The 16,643-nt window shown below is 51.5% G+C and overlaps 1 protein-coding gene across 1 annotated transcript in view; it reads right to left on the reverse strand.

Annotated features, from left to right (window-relative positions):
- Positions 1-13,705, reverse strand: part of LOC106498557 (gamma-aminobutyric acid type A receptor subunit alpha3) — a 75,739-nt gene extending 62,034 nt beyond the window's left edge. Inside the window, exons 1-2 of the mRNA XM_067303893.1 lie at positions 13,669-13,705; positions 3,693-3,820 (exon numbers count right to left, since the gene is read on the reverse strand). Of these exons, the coding sequence (XP_067159994.1) occupies positions 3,693-3,811 (119 nt within the window). The 5' untranslated portion in view covers positions 3,812-3,820; positions 13,669-13,705. The remainder of the gene's footprint in view (positions 1-3,692; positions 3,821-13,668) is intronic.
- Between the last annotated feature and the right edge of the window lie 2,938 nt (positions 13,706-16,643).

Raw genomic sequence — 16,643 nt, forward strand, 5'->3', positions numbered from 1 at the left:
AGAGGCTAGGAGAATTTCGACAGCCCAGAGTACCTGCGCTGCGCAATTATAAAGCCTCTTGGAAAGTCCTGCGCCTCCAACCACAGCTTTCCCCAGCAGAAATAGCTGTTAGGACCAAACCAGATGGAACGGGCAGCAGATTAAGTAACAGAGAAAACCAGAAGAAAAATCTAGAGACACCACAGGAAAGATGGAAAAGGGAAAGAAAGAGACGCCAACAAAGGCAAAAAAGATGAAGCAGCACAGACGGGCAGCACGTCGGCTGCAGAAACTGAGCCAGGTAGGACGAAAGGCTGCCAGGGCTGCCGGCTTGCCAGCAGCGGCTCAGGGACCTCCTCGGGTCGGGGGCAGCAGGGCTGGCGGGCCCGCACCGTGCTGCTACCAGGGAAATAAATGGCAGGGGAGCATTGCCTTGATTAACACGAGCAAACGCAGCAAAAACCATAGAGGCACCAGTGCCAGCAATAGAGGTGGTATAAGGCATGGGGGTGACGGCCAACCAGGGCCCTACAACCCTTTCAAGCAGGATCCCACTCCCCACAGCCTGTCAAACAGTGACCCAGAGTTGTGCTAAATCATCGCTTTCTAACTTTTCCATCCCTCTCATCCCCCTGCCCTGAGCCTCTCTTGCTCCCGTTGATCCGTGCACAGATGCGCGTGCACACGCACTGTGCCATATTAGCACTGCTCCGTGCAAAGGGCACTTCCCTCCCGCGGCGCGGAGAGCACGACGAAGGACATCATGACTGAACCCGGGCATCCATGCGGCTCGCTCCCTCGCCACGCGCCTGCTCGGGAGGCGCTGGCGGCCCCAGGAGCGCCGTGCTCCCGGCGCGGGGCTGCGCTCTGGCCCGTCACTTCCCTCTCCGACAGCTCTGCTGAGCACACTGGACGAGCCACTGGCGCGGGGCAATGACTTCTTGCCCAGCAAAATCCCCGCTGTCACAGCTCAGAGTGACTGGACGGGCTCACGAGGATTTGGGCATGTTTCTAGAAAGCGAAGGTCTCTCTGAACCTCCGGGTCACCACAAATTACAGCTGTGGGAGTCGCGATCCAAAAATTTCACAGGAAATGTTCTCTCAAGAGGCACTCATCTGATTACGTATATAAAAAAAAGTCTTTGTTGTGTCATATTTTGAAGTTTATGAGCAAGAAAAGTCGGAAACCAGGAAACAATTGAATGGGGAGAAAAGGAAGGGGGAATATCAGTTAAGCAGGTCAACACTTAATCCCGCAGCATCCCCTCTAGTCAGACTAGTTACCCTTATTACAGGGCTATTTGTAAACACTCTGTGAAGGGTTAGTAGAGGTGAGAAGTAGCAGAGCTGGCTCAGAGGTTTCTATCCACATGTTTTCCCAACAGAAAATCCAGCCTCTAAAGAAAAAAAAATATATTTTTTTTCTACTAGAAAAAATTGGAAGAGGGGAAGGCTGTGGGTATTTTTAGTGTCAGACTGAATCAATACTATTCAGCATGCTGAACCTAATTAAAATATTTCATTTGGGGCAAGTTTGGCATTAATTTGTGTCTGTATTGGTGACCAAACACTTTAGTAGATTGTATTTCAGGTGCTTGAGGTCCATTTCTCCAGGGATCAGATCCCACTTCTCATTAGCCTTCTCCGATTTTTAGCCAGACAACCCCTGCTGTCACGGGAGAAGTGGTCAGGCCAGGAAGCTCAGCCGACAAAAGCCGAATGAGGGCATGAAGTGCTCAAACTAGAGCTGCCATAAGGCACGGCGGAGAAAACACCAACCTCCAGCTCCAAGGCAATATGGCAGCTCTTAAACATCAAAACACTTCAGTATTACGAACCGCATCACAGCTTTTGAGACCACCCATTCAGAACAATGGGTGATTTTGGCTTTCCCTCTGGCACTGAGTGCAAAACAAACTGAAAACATCTCAACTCTCTGCGGAGAAGTACAATTCTGAGGAATGCCAACAAATGTTGACTGGAGCTGGTGAAGTTTGCACTGTACCAGTGTTCAACGACACCATGGATAAAAGCGATCAGTACCAGTGTCTGATGATGGGTATGCAAAAGTCTATAACTTACAAATACCTAGCTTGCTCATGAAAGCTCACTCGTTAATGTTTTATAAGCTTTCTTTAGAAATTTCCTGTAATATAAAGAGCAAGAGGACAGATTTTTGTGAAGGAACTCCTGGTGGAGGCTCAGCAGCAATGGGGGAAACAAGTTTACAAATTTCAAAGCTGTTTTACTTAGCCCCGCATTGAGATTTCAACTTCAGCATGAGCACCATGGGATTTGCTCAGAAGGGACCAGGGAAAAGCAGTACAAGCAGGGAGAGGGAATGGCTACAACAGGGAAGAGCCAGCAGCATCTCCACCTACACTGATTTATGGCACTTCCTTGGTCCAGCTGAAGCCTGGAGGGGCTCACTTCATCTTAACATAAAGCTAAAACTGCCCTTTAGCAAGGGGGAAAATGGGTCTCATTTATCCCTGGCAAAGCCCCAGCAAAGTCAAAGGAACTGCAAAGTTATATGTAGTTATATGTGGCTCATGGTTTTAAAATAATTAAAAGCCTTTAGGCTTTTAATTTCAGTTAAGGAAGAGGTTTGCAATGAATTTAATTAGGAGAGGCTCAGGCAGAAGTCATTACCTCTCCATCCGCCCCCTGCGCACACGCTCTTCAGGGAGCCGGCTCCCACAGCGGTGCATTAACCTCTGAGCAAGGGTCTCCTCGTGTTCAATTAAGGAAATGAATCCCAGAGCCGACCAGGGCTTTCCCTGCGTGACGAGAGATCGGAGCTGGGGGAGGGATGAGCTGGCAGAGCCGTGGCGGGGCTGGCAGGAGCAGCGGGCTGCCTGGCAGGCAGCACGGCACCCAGGACGGGACACGCAGCCGCACGCGGGGCAACCCCTGCCGCTGGTGCGGCGGGAACCGGACCCAGGTACGCAGCTCGGGCAGCGGACCCCAGCCATGTGCTGCTGCAGGGGTGGCAGGGACGGCGCGAGACCGGAGCCATGTACAGCTGCGCCCAGGATGCATTTGCTCATGCAAAACATTTGCTTGTGCACCAATAGGTGCAAGCAGAGGAAGGAGGGCTGGTGAGATCTGGCCGGAGGGCGCACCTGGATGGACGAGTGCATGCAGAAGGGTGCACAGTTAAGGGAGAGGGGCAGCACAGACACTTTTTCGTACACTAAAATCCTTGATTGCTGCTGGACATGTACTCAGCAGACAGTTTCTGTCTTGAGTATGCACCTGGCATACTCAAGGTTTAAATTTTTTTTTTTTTTTTAACAGAAGTCATGTATTATTTGCATGTCTCCCTCAGTGTATAGCACCTGCCTCCACAGCACCTCAAATAATGCCAACGTACATCAGTGAGCTCCATGGCAAGGGAGCGCACCGTCCCCAGGCGAGAGGCACGGGGACAGGGAGGAGGGCCACATGTCACGTTTCATGGCCACCAGAGATGCGGGAGCCTCACCAGCAGGGAGTTGCGGCCACCGCTCCTCCCACTCCTGCATCCCTGGGAAAGGCAAGCTGAAGCAAAGTACCAGCAGATCTCGGAGGAAATGGGGACAAGACTGCATTTATACCCTGGACTGCTTCGAGCAGACCAAGCTGGGGCCTGGCAGGCCCCTGTCGGGGATCTCCTGGCTCAGCAGGAAACCACCGGCCCCGGTGAAGGGCGCAGGCTCTTGCCACCTTACCCAGCGTCGGCAGGGAGAGCAGTGACCAGGAGCAGGACGCCCAGGCTGACGAGTGGGAGCGGTGCCGGTCCCGGGAGCTGCAGCGCCATGGCCTCCATGGGGGGGTGGGGCAGCAGCATCTCCAGCACCTGCCAGGGGCAGAGGAGAAAAGAGGTTTTATTTACTAGGAGGAAATCAACCAACTTGTTCCACTTTTTCCCCAGCAGGTCACCCAAATGGCATTCTGTTCAGGTAGCCAGAAGTCAGCATTTCTGGGGTCCAGTGTTCGACATCCCAAAGACCCCAGAGCGACCAAAGGCAGCAGCACCCTCTGCTCACCACTGGCCCCGGAGCTCGCAGTGCAGGGGCAAAGCCAAGCATCCAAGATAAACTACCTCTACACCTTTTACCCCCCTTATGGACACTGATCTGGTCTTTCCCACCCAGTTGCAAGCCTGTAGCTGGCTAAGTCATGTGGGGATGCTGCAAACTGGGCTCCCAGCCACGCTGCTGTGGCAGGAGCAGCTCAACAGGGCAACAAATTGAGCCAGGAAGGTTTGCATGGCACAGGCATGTACACACACATGCACACCCACGTCCACACCACATCCAGCAGCTCCCAAGGGCCTTCAGCACCTTCCAGCAATGGCAAAAATCCACTTCCAAAGGGACTGCCATCGTCCCAGCCTGCCCTTGCCTCGCAGAGACCCCCAGCCACATGGGGCCATCACCTCCTGCCCTGCTCCCCTGCCCATGCCGGCTTGGGGACACCCACACAGCAGAAGCTTTCCTGAAGTCTCAAATCCACATTTTCCAAGTGCCTTTTTCCAGACAGTTAGGCCCTCACTTCATCCTGTGATGACACTACCAGAAATTATTAAGTTTGCATACTGAGGCCCAAGGTAGTGGGAGTGTTTGACTGCACCACATTTATAGTATGTTCAGATTTTTCATTAATGCTCAGTTTTACTTTTATTGTGATGTTATTGCACACTTAACTGCCTTTTCTCTTTTATGTATCTCATTACGTTGATGCACCTTGGAATAGTGCTGCCAAGCAGCAGCCAGCACAAATGCAGCTTGTCATGACATATCTCCTCCATGACACCTCATGTGGGTCACACCTGGGCAATGCAGCCCGGAGGAGGCTCAAAACCACAGCGGCCAGGCCCAACTAGTGGGCTCACTACCCCAACCGCTGATTGCAGAAGGCTGAAAAGGAGCTGCCAAAAATCTTTTTCTTCCTCCCCTCAGTGTGCCAAGAGGTGCAAAGAGCTCCAGTACAAACACGCTAACTATAGATAAGGTGAGAACAAAGCCCGCTGCCTCCGGGAAGCAGCCGCACGGCAGGGGCAGAAGAGCACTGCGCTAAACACACCGCTATCCAGATTACGGTCTTTGCAGGGACAGAGAGTCGTCTCACCAGCCGGGCAGCTCCGCGCCTCTGCAAACGCATCCTGGGCCAAACAGCGATCCGTGCCGAACCCGCCGTGTCAGCAGACACTTATACATTACTCATGCTGGCCAGAGCAAAGAGAACTGGGAAGCATCTTCCCAGTGCTCCTAAACCTGATCATCCACTGACCAGCTTTCCTGCATCACCCAAATGCTGTGTGCTATATTGCATTTCTGCATTTAGCAACTCCACAATCGCCCTGCAATGCTATGGCCCTACAGTTCTCCTGGATGTGGTGCATAATCCCTGCTGTTCAGCTCAGTATGGCTCTAAGAGGACATATGTCAGCTGCCATGCAAGCAGAAAATAAAAGCCAGACACCGCAAGCTCTTACTCACCCACCCCAGGTTTTTTTCTGGCAAGTTATTCGCTAGTGGCAGGCACAGAAAAAATTGCATTGGGCCCTAGCGTTGCCTTTGCATAGAGCATATTTCAGAGGCGTACGTTGCCTTTATTTTCTTCCCCATTACTCACTTAAAGCCTCAGCAAATATCAGTGCATGGATTAATTTAATGTGTGAGCATTTATTGGGGGATTCGGGGGCTTATTTAATCAGGATGTTACCTAAGGAAGTGCAGCCCTCACACCACCAAAGGAGCAAACTCCTAACAGCGGCTGTAGGAGCATCTGGGCATGGGTATATCTACACCGCTGGAAGAGGCGAGCCCTGACTCGCCAAGGCTTTGCTGGCTCCTCCAGCTAAGGAGGAACACAGTCTTGGAAACTGAAGTATTTGCTGATAAAGGACAAATTAGGAACTGAACATCTGCTCTGTGGGAAACTCCAACAGTTAGGGGAAACTCATTCCAAATCAGAATAAGGAGAACTAAAATGTTGATGTTTCTTACAAGGCAAATTCAAAACTCCTTCAATTAGCAGCTCCCTCAACAGATTTCCTTTCAACTTTATCCTTTCAATTCACTTTAACTTGCATATTGTACAATACGATTTAATTAAAATATTTTTTCTCAGGCAATTTCAAACACTAGCCAAAAGCAAAAAACACTGCTGTCTTCCCTCTCCCCTCTCCTCCCCCTCATTGAAAAGTTTCATTGAAATCAACACTTTCCCATTCAACTGTTGATTTCAAGAATTTGTTTGTTTGGGCAGAATTTGCACCGACAGCAGTTTTTAACTAGCGATATGCATACAAACCAGGACCCTCCCATTCTGCAGCAGGTGCCTCCCGGCTCTTCAGAAGCTCTTCTGTCCTCTGGGACATCTTGGATTGTCTTTCGCAGATTTAAGACCGGGACAACAACGGGACAGAGCAGCTAACACAAAAGAGGGCCAGACAATGAGGCGGCAGGGTAATTCTGAGTTACGGCCAGGAACAGTGACATAAGCAGGAGTTGCTTGCCCCTTCTCTGGTTTAACCTGCCTGTTTGTACTGAGAAGCTCACAGCAATCATGGTCCCACCAAACCTCATTCGTGCTGCCTGCATTCGTTATCACAGGGAGGTGAACAGCTGATCTGGCATTTGCACAGTCCTGCTGAGGAAGGTGCTAGCCAAGGATAACAGGGCTGCCTGAATAAAGTTAAATATGTGCTTAAGTCTCATGTCAAACATCGGAAGCAGTTCTGTACACCTGGTCCTGGGAAAGAAGCGGCTTCTGCCCCTTGCCCCAGGTGCTACTTTGCCAGCCACAGCTCCATTTTCTGGCACAGAGGGTGCCGGCAAGGTAGGGCATGAGACTACATGGATGGATGGTTCATTATGGGAAAGCTGTTCTTACGGACTCAGGAAGGACTGCACAGCATGGAAAATAGCCTGGCACTGTTTTCTGCCTCTTTCCTTTGGTTCTTCTTTCATATTTTTACCGGGTGAACCAGAGAGAAGAGGCTATGTTGCATTTAGCTACCTCGCTCTTCTCTTATTCTTCTGCTTAAAGACAGAGATGGACCAAGAAGCAGACCCAGTCCTGAGGGTCATGGTTGACATTTGTGATTAACGCAGGGGCTTTAACAACTGTTAAAGCAATGAAGACTGGCAGCCTTGTGACCCTGAGCGAGAGCTGTCCTGACAGCGCTGGGAGAGCTGCGGCCAGCCTGCTGCCTGGGGCAGCCTCTGTGGGAACGGCCGCCCTTCCAGCGGTGCCGCTCACCACCCTCGCACCCGGACTCAAAAAATCACAGAATTGCTGAGGTTGGAAGGGACCTCTGGAGATCATCTAGTCCAACCCCGCTGCTCAAGCAGGGTCACCTACAGCACACTCCGGAGGGCACAAGGAGGCCTTTGCAGATGAGGTGTTTTTCACCTTTCACATGGTTTAGGGGATCTTTCAAATCTCCCCATGCACACGCAGCTTAGCCAAAGCCTTGAGTGATCACCATGACACAACTGCTCCCACCGCCGCCTCTCTCCATTTCTGGGGCTCCCTCTGCCAACTGCAGGGCCACGCAAAACCTCAGCTGGTTCAAATGCTCTATAAGCCTAGTAGCTACTGCCTGCACAACCTCAACAGTGGCAAGGCTTCTGGACTGGCTGTGTGCTAATATCTGGCCCGGTTTCAGCAGACCAGTAACTGGGCTCCCCAGTTTTAGCACAAAAGTCACACTTGGAGAGGCCCTGCCCCAGAACAGCCACTGCTGGAGGCAGATAAGGCAGTGAGGAGCCCCTCAGCGCTCAGCCGAGATCTCTTCAGCACAGGCAGGGAACGGAAACACCCATGAGCCTGTCTGCGGGAAAAGCAATGCTGGGGCATCTCCAGCCTGAACTGGCGCCGCCCTGGCAGGAGATGCTTAAGCAAAATGCTATTCAGCCATCGGTTTTCCATCCAGGAAGGCTCCAAAACAGTCAACATCTTGATCTGAAATACCTGCAGGAATCCCTGATCCTCTAAGGGAAGGAAGGATGCAGGGGTGATGCAGGGAATGTGTATTTATAACTGCATGTAACAGAGCAAGAGTTTGGGAGTGTTAATTGGATGGTAATAGTCCCAAGGAAGAAAAAAGACCCCAAATCTCTTATTAGGCCTTGACTGAAAGGAAACTGCATAGTATCTGTGAAGAAAAAAGCAGAATGCAAAGATTAAGATTTCTGTACCAGAGAAGATTGGTACAGTTCCCTAGACCGACTCCTCTAACAAGCAAGTTTAAGAGCATCACCCTATAACTTCTGGGTCCCTTCTATGCCTACGCAAGATGGAGTCTGTCAGGATAGTGCGCGTTCAGAGCAACTCCGCACTTCCTCCATCTGCCCATTGCTCATTTCTTAATGGCACAGTTAGCAGCACATGCATTCATCACTAATTCTGCAGTTGCTGGTAACCTCCACAGCTGAATCAAATGCAGATTTTCTAAGGAGCCCTGCTAACACTTTGCAGCTGGAATTCAGCAATAGTTGAAGTTTACAGTTCGGTGCAGTCTAGATTTTGGCAGGTCTCTTTATAATCAGATACCTAAAGGCATCATAAACATACTCAGTCCTCTCCAACACATGTAGTCTGTCCAATCTCTGGAGCATCGTAGCAAAACAACACTTCCAAGAGATATAGCTTTCCTGCTTGAGGTGCAGTTTTGGAATGAAGAACTGGAAAAGCCTCTTTCTTCCCTCCCCCAGGCAGAAACACACTCCAATCTCTGTTCCTATGAGGATTTGGGAACCATAAAGGTGCTGATACCTTTTAGATCAGCAAGGTCCCCTAGTCACTATACGAACATTGGGTATATCCTGATTTTGTAGAGTGGGCTTGATCTTTCCAGAAATCCATATTCCAGAAGCCATTAAATATTCTGAAATGCCTTCCTAGGAAAGAGTGATTAGCACAGGCTTACTGCTGACAAGGGAAAGACAGATAGAGCTCTGGAGGTGGAGACTGAAAGGTACGGCTTGCAAAAAACCTGGGAGACCAGCCCAGAGAGATGGAGACTGCAAGCAATAGAAAGGGAACGAAGAGATAGAGGTTCACAGATCCACTGGGGCATATGTGGGCATTTGTGAGGGAGTCACATTTGCATCTCTCCCACGTTATTGCCCCTTTGAAAAATATGTGGCCAAGGGAGCAATCTGATTCACTTAGTTATGGCCCCATGGTGCAAGTGGCATTCATGAAGCAGCGGCCCAAAGGACTCATCTGCCCCTGTTACTGCACCAGCAATGCTGTGTACATACAGCGTGATCAGGCCAGTGTGCCCACATGCCAAATACCAGTGGAAGCAGCCTCAGCTGTAAGAGTGCCAAGCACCTACAGCTCCCATAACATCACAGCCCCCGGGCCTGCAGGTGCTCTGCATCATTGCCAAATCAGGTATCTCTGGGAGGGCTGTCCAGAGAGGAATTAGATGCTAGCATGCTAGCTGGAAAACAGACTTGGAAGTAGAGGCAGCCTCAGTCCAGAGCCCCAGATGCAAGCACTTCCACACAGGGAGAGGAGGCAGATCCAGATGCAGTAGGTGCCAAGAACATCCACCCACCTTCGCGCTGGCACATCCAAGCAGAGCACACTAGGTGACTTCACAGCGCCTGCATACTCATCCTGTAGGTCAGGTGCATTTGCGCAGCACAAGCAGCTCCTTAAAGCCCTTCCTCACTGCACTGGAGCCTCTGCAAAACAGGTCCCAGGCTTCAAGATAGGTCCTCTGACATCTCTCAAGGACTCCAAAATCGTCCAACTTGCAACACCTTTATAAGATACTGTGCCTCACCACCACGATCCTCTGCGGAAATACTAGCCTTGTGGTGATCACAGCTACACCTCTTCCAGTCCCTGTTCTGGGTAAAGCTCCAAGCTCTCTGCAGAGATGGGCAGCCAGCAAGTGCTCAGTGCTGCAGCAGCAATAAATGCAGGAGATGGACATGCTGCGCTCTCTCCCCTTTGGGGAGGTTTTGCTTCAGTTCTCAATAATTTCAGCTAGAAAGGGCTGTCACTTGGACCAAAGCTATCTTTTTATTTAGGGGGAAAGAGGAGCAATGAACAGACCTGGTTTGTCTGGCAGCCTGGAAACGGCAGAATAAGGCACCCCGGGTGTTTTGCAGGACCCTCAGCCTGCTGGTTCTTCCTTGCCCTTTGCTCTAAGATTCCCTGGAATGCACATGTACACCACACAATATGGTGCGGGGACATGCAAGCTGGCACATGCACTGGACACGATCCAGCCACACTAGCGTAGCCACACTGCTGGTACCAGCAAACGCAGGGGGAAAGCTTGGTTTGCTGCCTGGACCGAGGGAAGCATTCTGCTTCCACCACCTGAAACAGTCCACCTGTCTCGGACTGGGCTCCCCGTTTAGCACTGCCTTGTGCTGCGTAGATGCACCCTGGAAGGACAAAGCTGCAACAGCATTTATGAGAATCGGAGGACAAGAAACAGGCGGCAGTACCTCTATCTACCAGAATCAAACTTGCTGTTTACTGTCTGAGTACAGAAGCAGCACCAGCTCACAGCAAGAGGCACATGGCAGAAGAGCCAGAGTCTTCCTTTCAACTCACTAGCACAAAAACGTTTGTGCTTTCCTACCAGAGAGAGGCGCATCAACTAGTCCCCCAAAACACACTGCACATGCCATAAGTAACCCTCCCAAGGATCTGCCACACAAATAAGGTATGAGGCCCACGTGACCGTTACCAAATGCCTTGTCTGCAGCTCTGCAAGAGATGCCAGGAGAACAGGACACTCAAAACAGGAGGCACAAGTGAAATAACAGAGCAACATAGAAATCTTGAGAGCAAACCTTAAGCTGGATCTCTTCTGCAGAATGCTGATGCTAGAGTTAAACGAGCTCTGTGCCCAACTCAAAACCAGCTTTAATTTTTCAAAATGAGAAGCTGCTTGACAGTTTCTCTCATCAAAACAAAACTAGTCCCAGTATTGCATCTCTCTACTTGAAAACACATCCAGAGGGACTGCGGAGAGTGATTCACACCCACAACCGCTACAGGAAACCATTTGCACTCACAAGTGTAACAAGCCAACACTGATTCACCCACATAATTACAGGCAGACACTGATTCACAGCTACTGCAACTGCAGACAGACTGACTCACAATCAAAGCAACTGCAGACAGACTCAAGCTCACAAGCACAACTGGAAATACAACAGTGCTGGCAAAACCCACAGTCTGCAATCATAATGTGTGCATATGCAAAACCCTGGAAATCTATCCAGCACCCTGACCATGCAAATTCAGCTAAACAACCCCACACATTTTGCTGGTGTTCTTGACCTTCACCCCCATGACTATGTTTCCTTTGCTGATGGAACAATATCTACAACTCAACAATAATTCCTTCCCAGACCTTGCATTTCCAAAGCACTATTGTTAAAGCCAGAACAAGAACAGTACTGTATGATGCATATTCAGACATGCAACGCATGCATTCACAGTACATACATACGGTGTCAGTCATCAATATATGTTCACTTGGATACCATGTATATGTGCACTGACTGTGCTGACTTAGTGTTTCCAGAATGTAAGTAAATGCAAGCCAAGTATAATACATTTAGCCCAGGGGCGAAGGAGAAGGCAAAAGACTCACCACTGGGCAAATGCTTGAAAGGCAGGATTATTTACTACACTCTCTGGCTGGGTATGTAATTATGTCAGCATTCAGTCTGGGTATTGTGCTACTTTTTGTAAACAGTTGGCAGGAATACTCCTACTGAGATGAGGGGCTGGGCTTCTTCTCTAGTGCTGAGAGGGAGCAAACTGAAGAGGACAAGGTCTACTTAGAGAACAAGAAACTAATGAAAAAGAATGGATTAAGCAGGAAAAGGGGAAGGAGAAGATGAATGGGAAGTGGGACAGGTGGCAGCCTACAGAAAAAGAGGAAGAAAGGAAAGGAGAAGGAACAGAAAAAGGAAAGCTGCATGACGCAGACTTACAAAAAGAGCTCCAGAAACAAGGAAAGGCAGCAATTTCCCAGTGCTGAGCTAGTCTCGCAGCGGTGCAGAGAATGCATCTGTGCATACCCACGCACTGAGCTCCTTGCTGTGCACTACAAATCCAGAGCAGATTCCTGGGGAGAGGATGCAGCCTCCAGGCAGGCATGTGCGACAGGACCCAGGTGCAGCCACTACCCCTCCAGCTGCTCTGTTCTTGGAAAAAAGCAGGGCTGTAGGGTTTGCACTCTCCTGCCTCTGTGCACGTGCATGTTGCAGGGGACCCAAACACCACAGGGACAGTTTGAAGGGCAGGCAAGCAAACAAACTCTGCCAGAACAGCAGCATCACCTCAAAACAGTCTGAGATCCTTTATCCTCCAGGGTAAAGACAAAGTTAAGAGACAACAGAGGGAACTTGCCTGAACTGCACCTAGCATCTACTAGTGGTGGGCTGGACCTGCCTTTACCACCTGTTATATTTCTTCTTCACACTCCCCTTATGAAAATAAGATGACCCAGAGGTTAGGGAACTAGCCTGCTCTTTTGCCACTATAAAAATGACTGAGGTGAGCAGTGACTCAGAGCTGCTCTTGCCAGCTGGCCCATGAGAACACGGGTCTCACCAGAGGGTCCCTGTTTCTGCCTGGGGATGCTGCTGCATTTGCAGCCAGCCAGCAGATTCAGGGGAGAGACTAAGAATGTAACCGGCCAGGAAAATGAACTATTTGTTCAATTATACTTCTCTAGTCCAGACAAGAATTGCTTTGGCAGAAGGCAGAACAAGGAACAACAGATAAATATTGCAGTGGGGACTATCTAATGCTTAATTGCATTACACTATTCCTTTTAAAAGATCCATATCACAGTCCCAGTAACTCCGGGGGAGGGGGAGCATCTGGAGCCCTTTTCCCCTTCCTTCCTTCCCAGCCTCAGAGCTTGCAGCTCTGGAAAGTCCCTTTGGGAGGGAAGGGAAAAGGAAAAGGGGGGTTCCTTACCTCCCGCCTCAGCATCAGTGCTCATCAGGCCTGGCTGCAGGATTCAGGGGGAAATTTGACTTTGCTTTACTACGCTGTTCTCCCCTCTAAACCCTTCCCCTGTATTTACCATCCTGCTCTAGGAACGGGGGTCAGCATCATCCCCGTCCAGGCATTTTCCATTACAGCCTCTTACACCTCTTCCCACTCCTTAACCTACTGCCACCACAGCACAGGTTGCGAGCCCGGGCGCCTGCCCCGGGGGCTCCCCTCTTCCTACCCCGCAGGCACCGAGCGGGCCCCCGGCTCTGGGGCAGCCCGCTCTGCCCCGGAGCTGCGGCGAGGGAGCGGAGGGGCTCGGGCACCGCGGCCGCCTCCCGCAGGTGCGGGGGCCGGGGCGCCGCGGCGGGGCCCCCGCTGGGGGTGCAAGCGGGAAGAGCCCCCTCCCCGGGGCCGGCCGGCCAGCGCCCCGCGCCCCCCTATTGTTCCCCGCTCCGCAGACAATAGCCGAACCGGGGGGGCGGGGTGGAGGGGGCGCAGCAGCACACAGTAGCCCGATGCCCGCCGGGGTCCGCACGGCCCCTTGCAGCCCCCATCGCCCGCCCCCGCCGGGGCGGTTATCGCAACTCCGCGCAGCTGCCGGGGGCGCGCACAGCTCGCCCCGCTCCCGCTCCCCGCGCCGCAGCCGGGGGGAGCGGGGACTCGAACCCGCGCCCGCCGCGCCCCGCGCTCACTCACCGCTGCCCCAGCGGGGGGCGGCCGGGGCCCGCGCCGCGCCGCGGGGCTGCGCGCACCGCACCGCACCGCACCGCGGGGCTGCGCGCCCCGAGCCCGCCGCCGGGCCGGGCTGCCAGCCGCCGCCTGCGCGCTCCTCCGGCCGCGGCGCGGAGTGAGGGAGGGAGTGAGGGAGGGAGGGGAGCAGCTTCCCCCCGCCTTCCTCCTCCCTCCTCCTCCTCTCCCTCCCCCCGCGCGCTCCGGAGGAGGGTTTAACCGCCCGCCGTGTGCGGAGCTGCTTCCCCGCAGCGCGGGCAGCGGGGCGCTGCCGCCCCGGCGGGCAGGCAGCGCGGCGGCGGCTCCCGGCATCTACCTGTTGAAGGGAGAAGCTCCCCACGGCGCTGGGGCTCGGCCGGGGGCTGCCTTGCACCCCCCGAAAAAACAGCGCTGCACCCTAGCCCAGCCAAGAGACCTCGCTGCAGAGCGGGCCGTGCGGCCTGGCCGAAGCCCGGGGCTGCGAAGTTTGGCCCGCAACTTGGGATTGCCGAGGTTTGTGTTGCAATAAAACAGCACGCAGAGAAAGACACATTCAGAAGAAGGAGGGAGGAGGAAGAGAGGTTAACACGCAGCAAGGGATAAGCAGTGAAAATAGGGACCGTTCAGCGTGGTGGTGTGGGGATCCTAGAGGAAAGGTAACGCGAGCCGCACCAGCCAGAGCTGTCTGGGCTGGGAAGGTTTTGCCAAGCTGCATGGCGGTGAGCTGGGAAGATGAAAGCTGACAGCAAGGCACACTCAAAATATACTGTCCCTGCAGAGCTCTCCTTGTGAAACATGCACTGCGAGACTCAGCCGCAGCTGTGACTCCACACTACATAACTGTTCCTCCATCACTGAGGATTTGGGATGAGATAAAAGGGCTATAATTCTAACCACTTCTGACCACCTCAAAAATACCTCTAAAATACCCTTGTTTTTGAGTACTTATAAATAGCATGCAGGCACACTTCAGAGCAGGGGCCCTGAAGGAGAGAGACAAGAATGGTTAAATCTAGTCCAACTATCTGTTCTCTCCATTTTGGTATCTGAAACATGACCCAGTTCTTGCTTCTAGGAGAAAGTTAGAGCAGTGACTACCCCACCTTATCCCTGCAGATCTAAATCATCCCAACTGTTATGAGAAAGGAGCATTCATCATTACTTGTTCCTGGACAATAGAGAACATGGGCTCTCTTTCAAAACAAAATTTCAACAGTTTATGTTCCCAGCATGGCCTTTGCTAATCCAAGTATCCAGAATTACTTCCTGTTAGCAGCTGTTCAAATGCCAGGAGGGTTCTGCTTTCTTCTACTGGATAGAGGCCACAGGCAAGAGCTGATGGGTCTTGCATGGCCTCACCACACAGATCAAGACCAACATCGCCAGCAAGGACTGAGCTTGGACCAACACAGTGCCACCATAATCAAATCCAACAAGTTCTTAGACCAGAGAAGGGGGAATCTTCAATGTTATTACAACACTTGGGTCTCTTAGAGGCACCTTTTGGCTTTCACAAACCATAAGTGGTTGAGATGAGTTTCTCCAGCCCTCAACACCACATCCAGCCCTAGCCGAAGGAAGTGAAACACCCAGAGGATGGCAGCAATCAGAAATATTTTCTGATTTGTAAAAGATATTTTGTCTGAGCTGCAGAGACCTTACATTTGAGAACCCGTGTGGACAGCTGGCATTATCATTGCCCTTAGACTGCTCCTGCATGAATGACAGCAACCAGTACATGGTATGGGGCTGTTCCCAGGAAAAAAAAGTCTATTTCTGCACTGGATTCCTCCTTTTACAAAACAACAACAAAAAAAAGATGTCATGCAAGGAACTGTGTGCATATGCCAGCAGAAGGAGCTTTTTTATTATTCTCCTCAGTTGTACTAAATCATAGGATCTTAGGAAAATCCAGGGGCTGGAAGACATCTCAGGAGATATCTAGTCCAACCTCCTGCTCAAGGCAGGGTCATCCAAGAAAGGGCCTGACGAGCAACGCAGGTTGGCCGTACTTAGTCATGATGAGTTTCTGCTTATTTCGAAGTTTCTTCCAAGGCACCTGTCCTTCCTTTCCTGGTATATAGCTTTGTGAGCATGAGGGCAGTAGGAAAGGAATAGGGGAGAGCCCAAAGGGAGTCCCAGGGTACAGACATTCACTTAGCTAAAAGCCCCAACTCTGGTCCACTGCTTTCCTTGTAGGAAGTGGCACTCCATCAGACATCACCAAGGTGACAATGCACAGAGGTGGGACTATAGATAGGACCTGGCTAACTCAAGAATATTGGTTCCCTGAAGGCTCAAAGCAGAGGTGGCCCTAGTATTTGTTCTCCCTCCTTTCCAAACTGACTCAGCTGCTGGAATGAACCACCTTGGGTATGAGAACAGGCATGAAACAGAATCAACAAGATAGGCATATCTGGAGACAGAAATGACTCAGGATTTTAAATGGCTCTTATCAAGAAACATTCCAGGATTTACAGATTTAAGTAGTGCTAACAATAGTCACAGACAATGGAAACCATGGTCCTCTTGAGGCCTGTTCATCCATAAGCAACAGCTGTACAGAGTTCCCCAGGAAGAACATATCTCACTCCACCGTCAGAGATGCCCTCCCCAAAGACTGTCTCCTTTGCTCATTCAGTGCCTTAGGTCTCCTCTGACACGACTAGCAGCCTGAAATAGTCTCAGGCACCAGGCCCAAATTTTATCTACTTATCCTACAGGGCCACCAAACAATTGCAAAATCCCAGACAGCTCTGGGGTGCCCCAGGGCAGAGAGCCCAGGCATGGCCTTGCAGCGACAAACTTCATCCCAGCTCTTGATGTATGCAGCCCTGAGGAGTTTTCCTTGGAAAAGTTTCTCTAAGAATCCAAAATCAAATGAAATCCCTCCCCTCGTAGCCACACCAAATACTGAGTCCCCCTTGCAAAGGTGGGGCAAATGGCCTCAAATGGCATTAGAC

The sequence above is a fragment of the Apteryx mantelli genome, chromosome 13 (genome assembly GCF_036417845.1).
Source record: "Apteryx mantelli isolate bAptMan1 chromosome 13, bAptMan1.hap1, whole genome shotgun sequence".
In the NCBI taxonomy this organism is placed as follows: Eukaryota; Metazoa; Chordata; class Aves; order Apterygiformes; family Apterygidae; genus Apteryx; species Apteryx mantelli.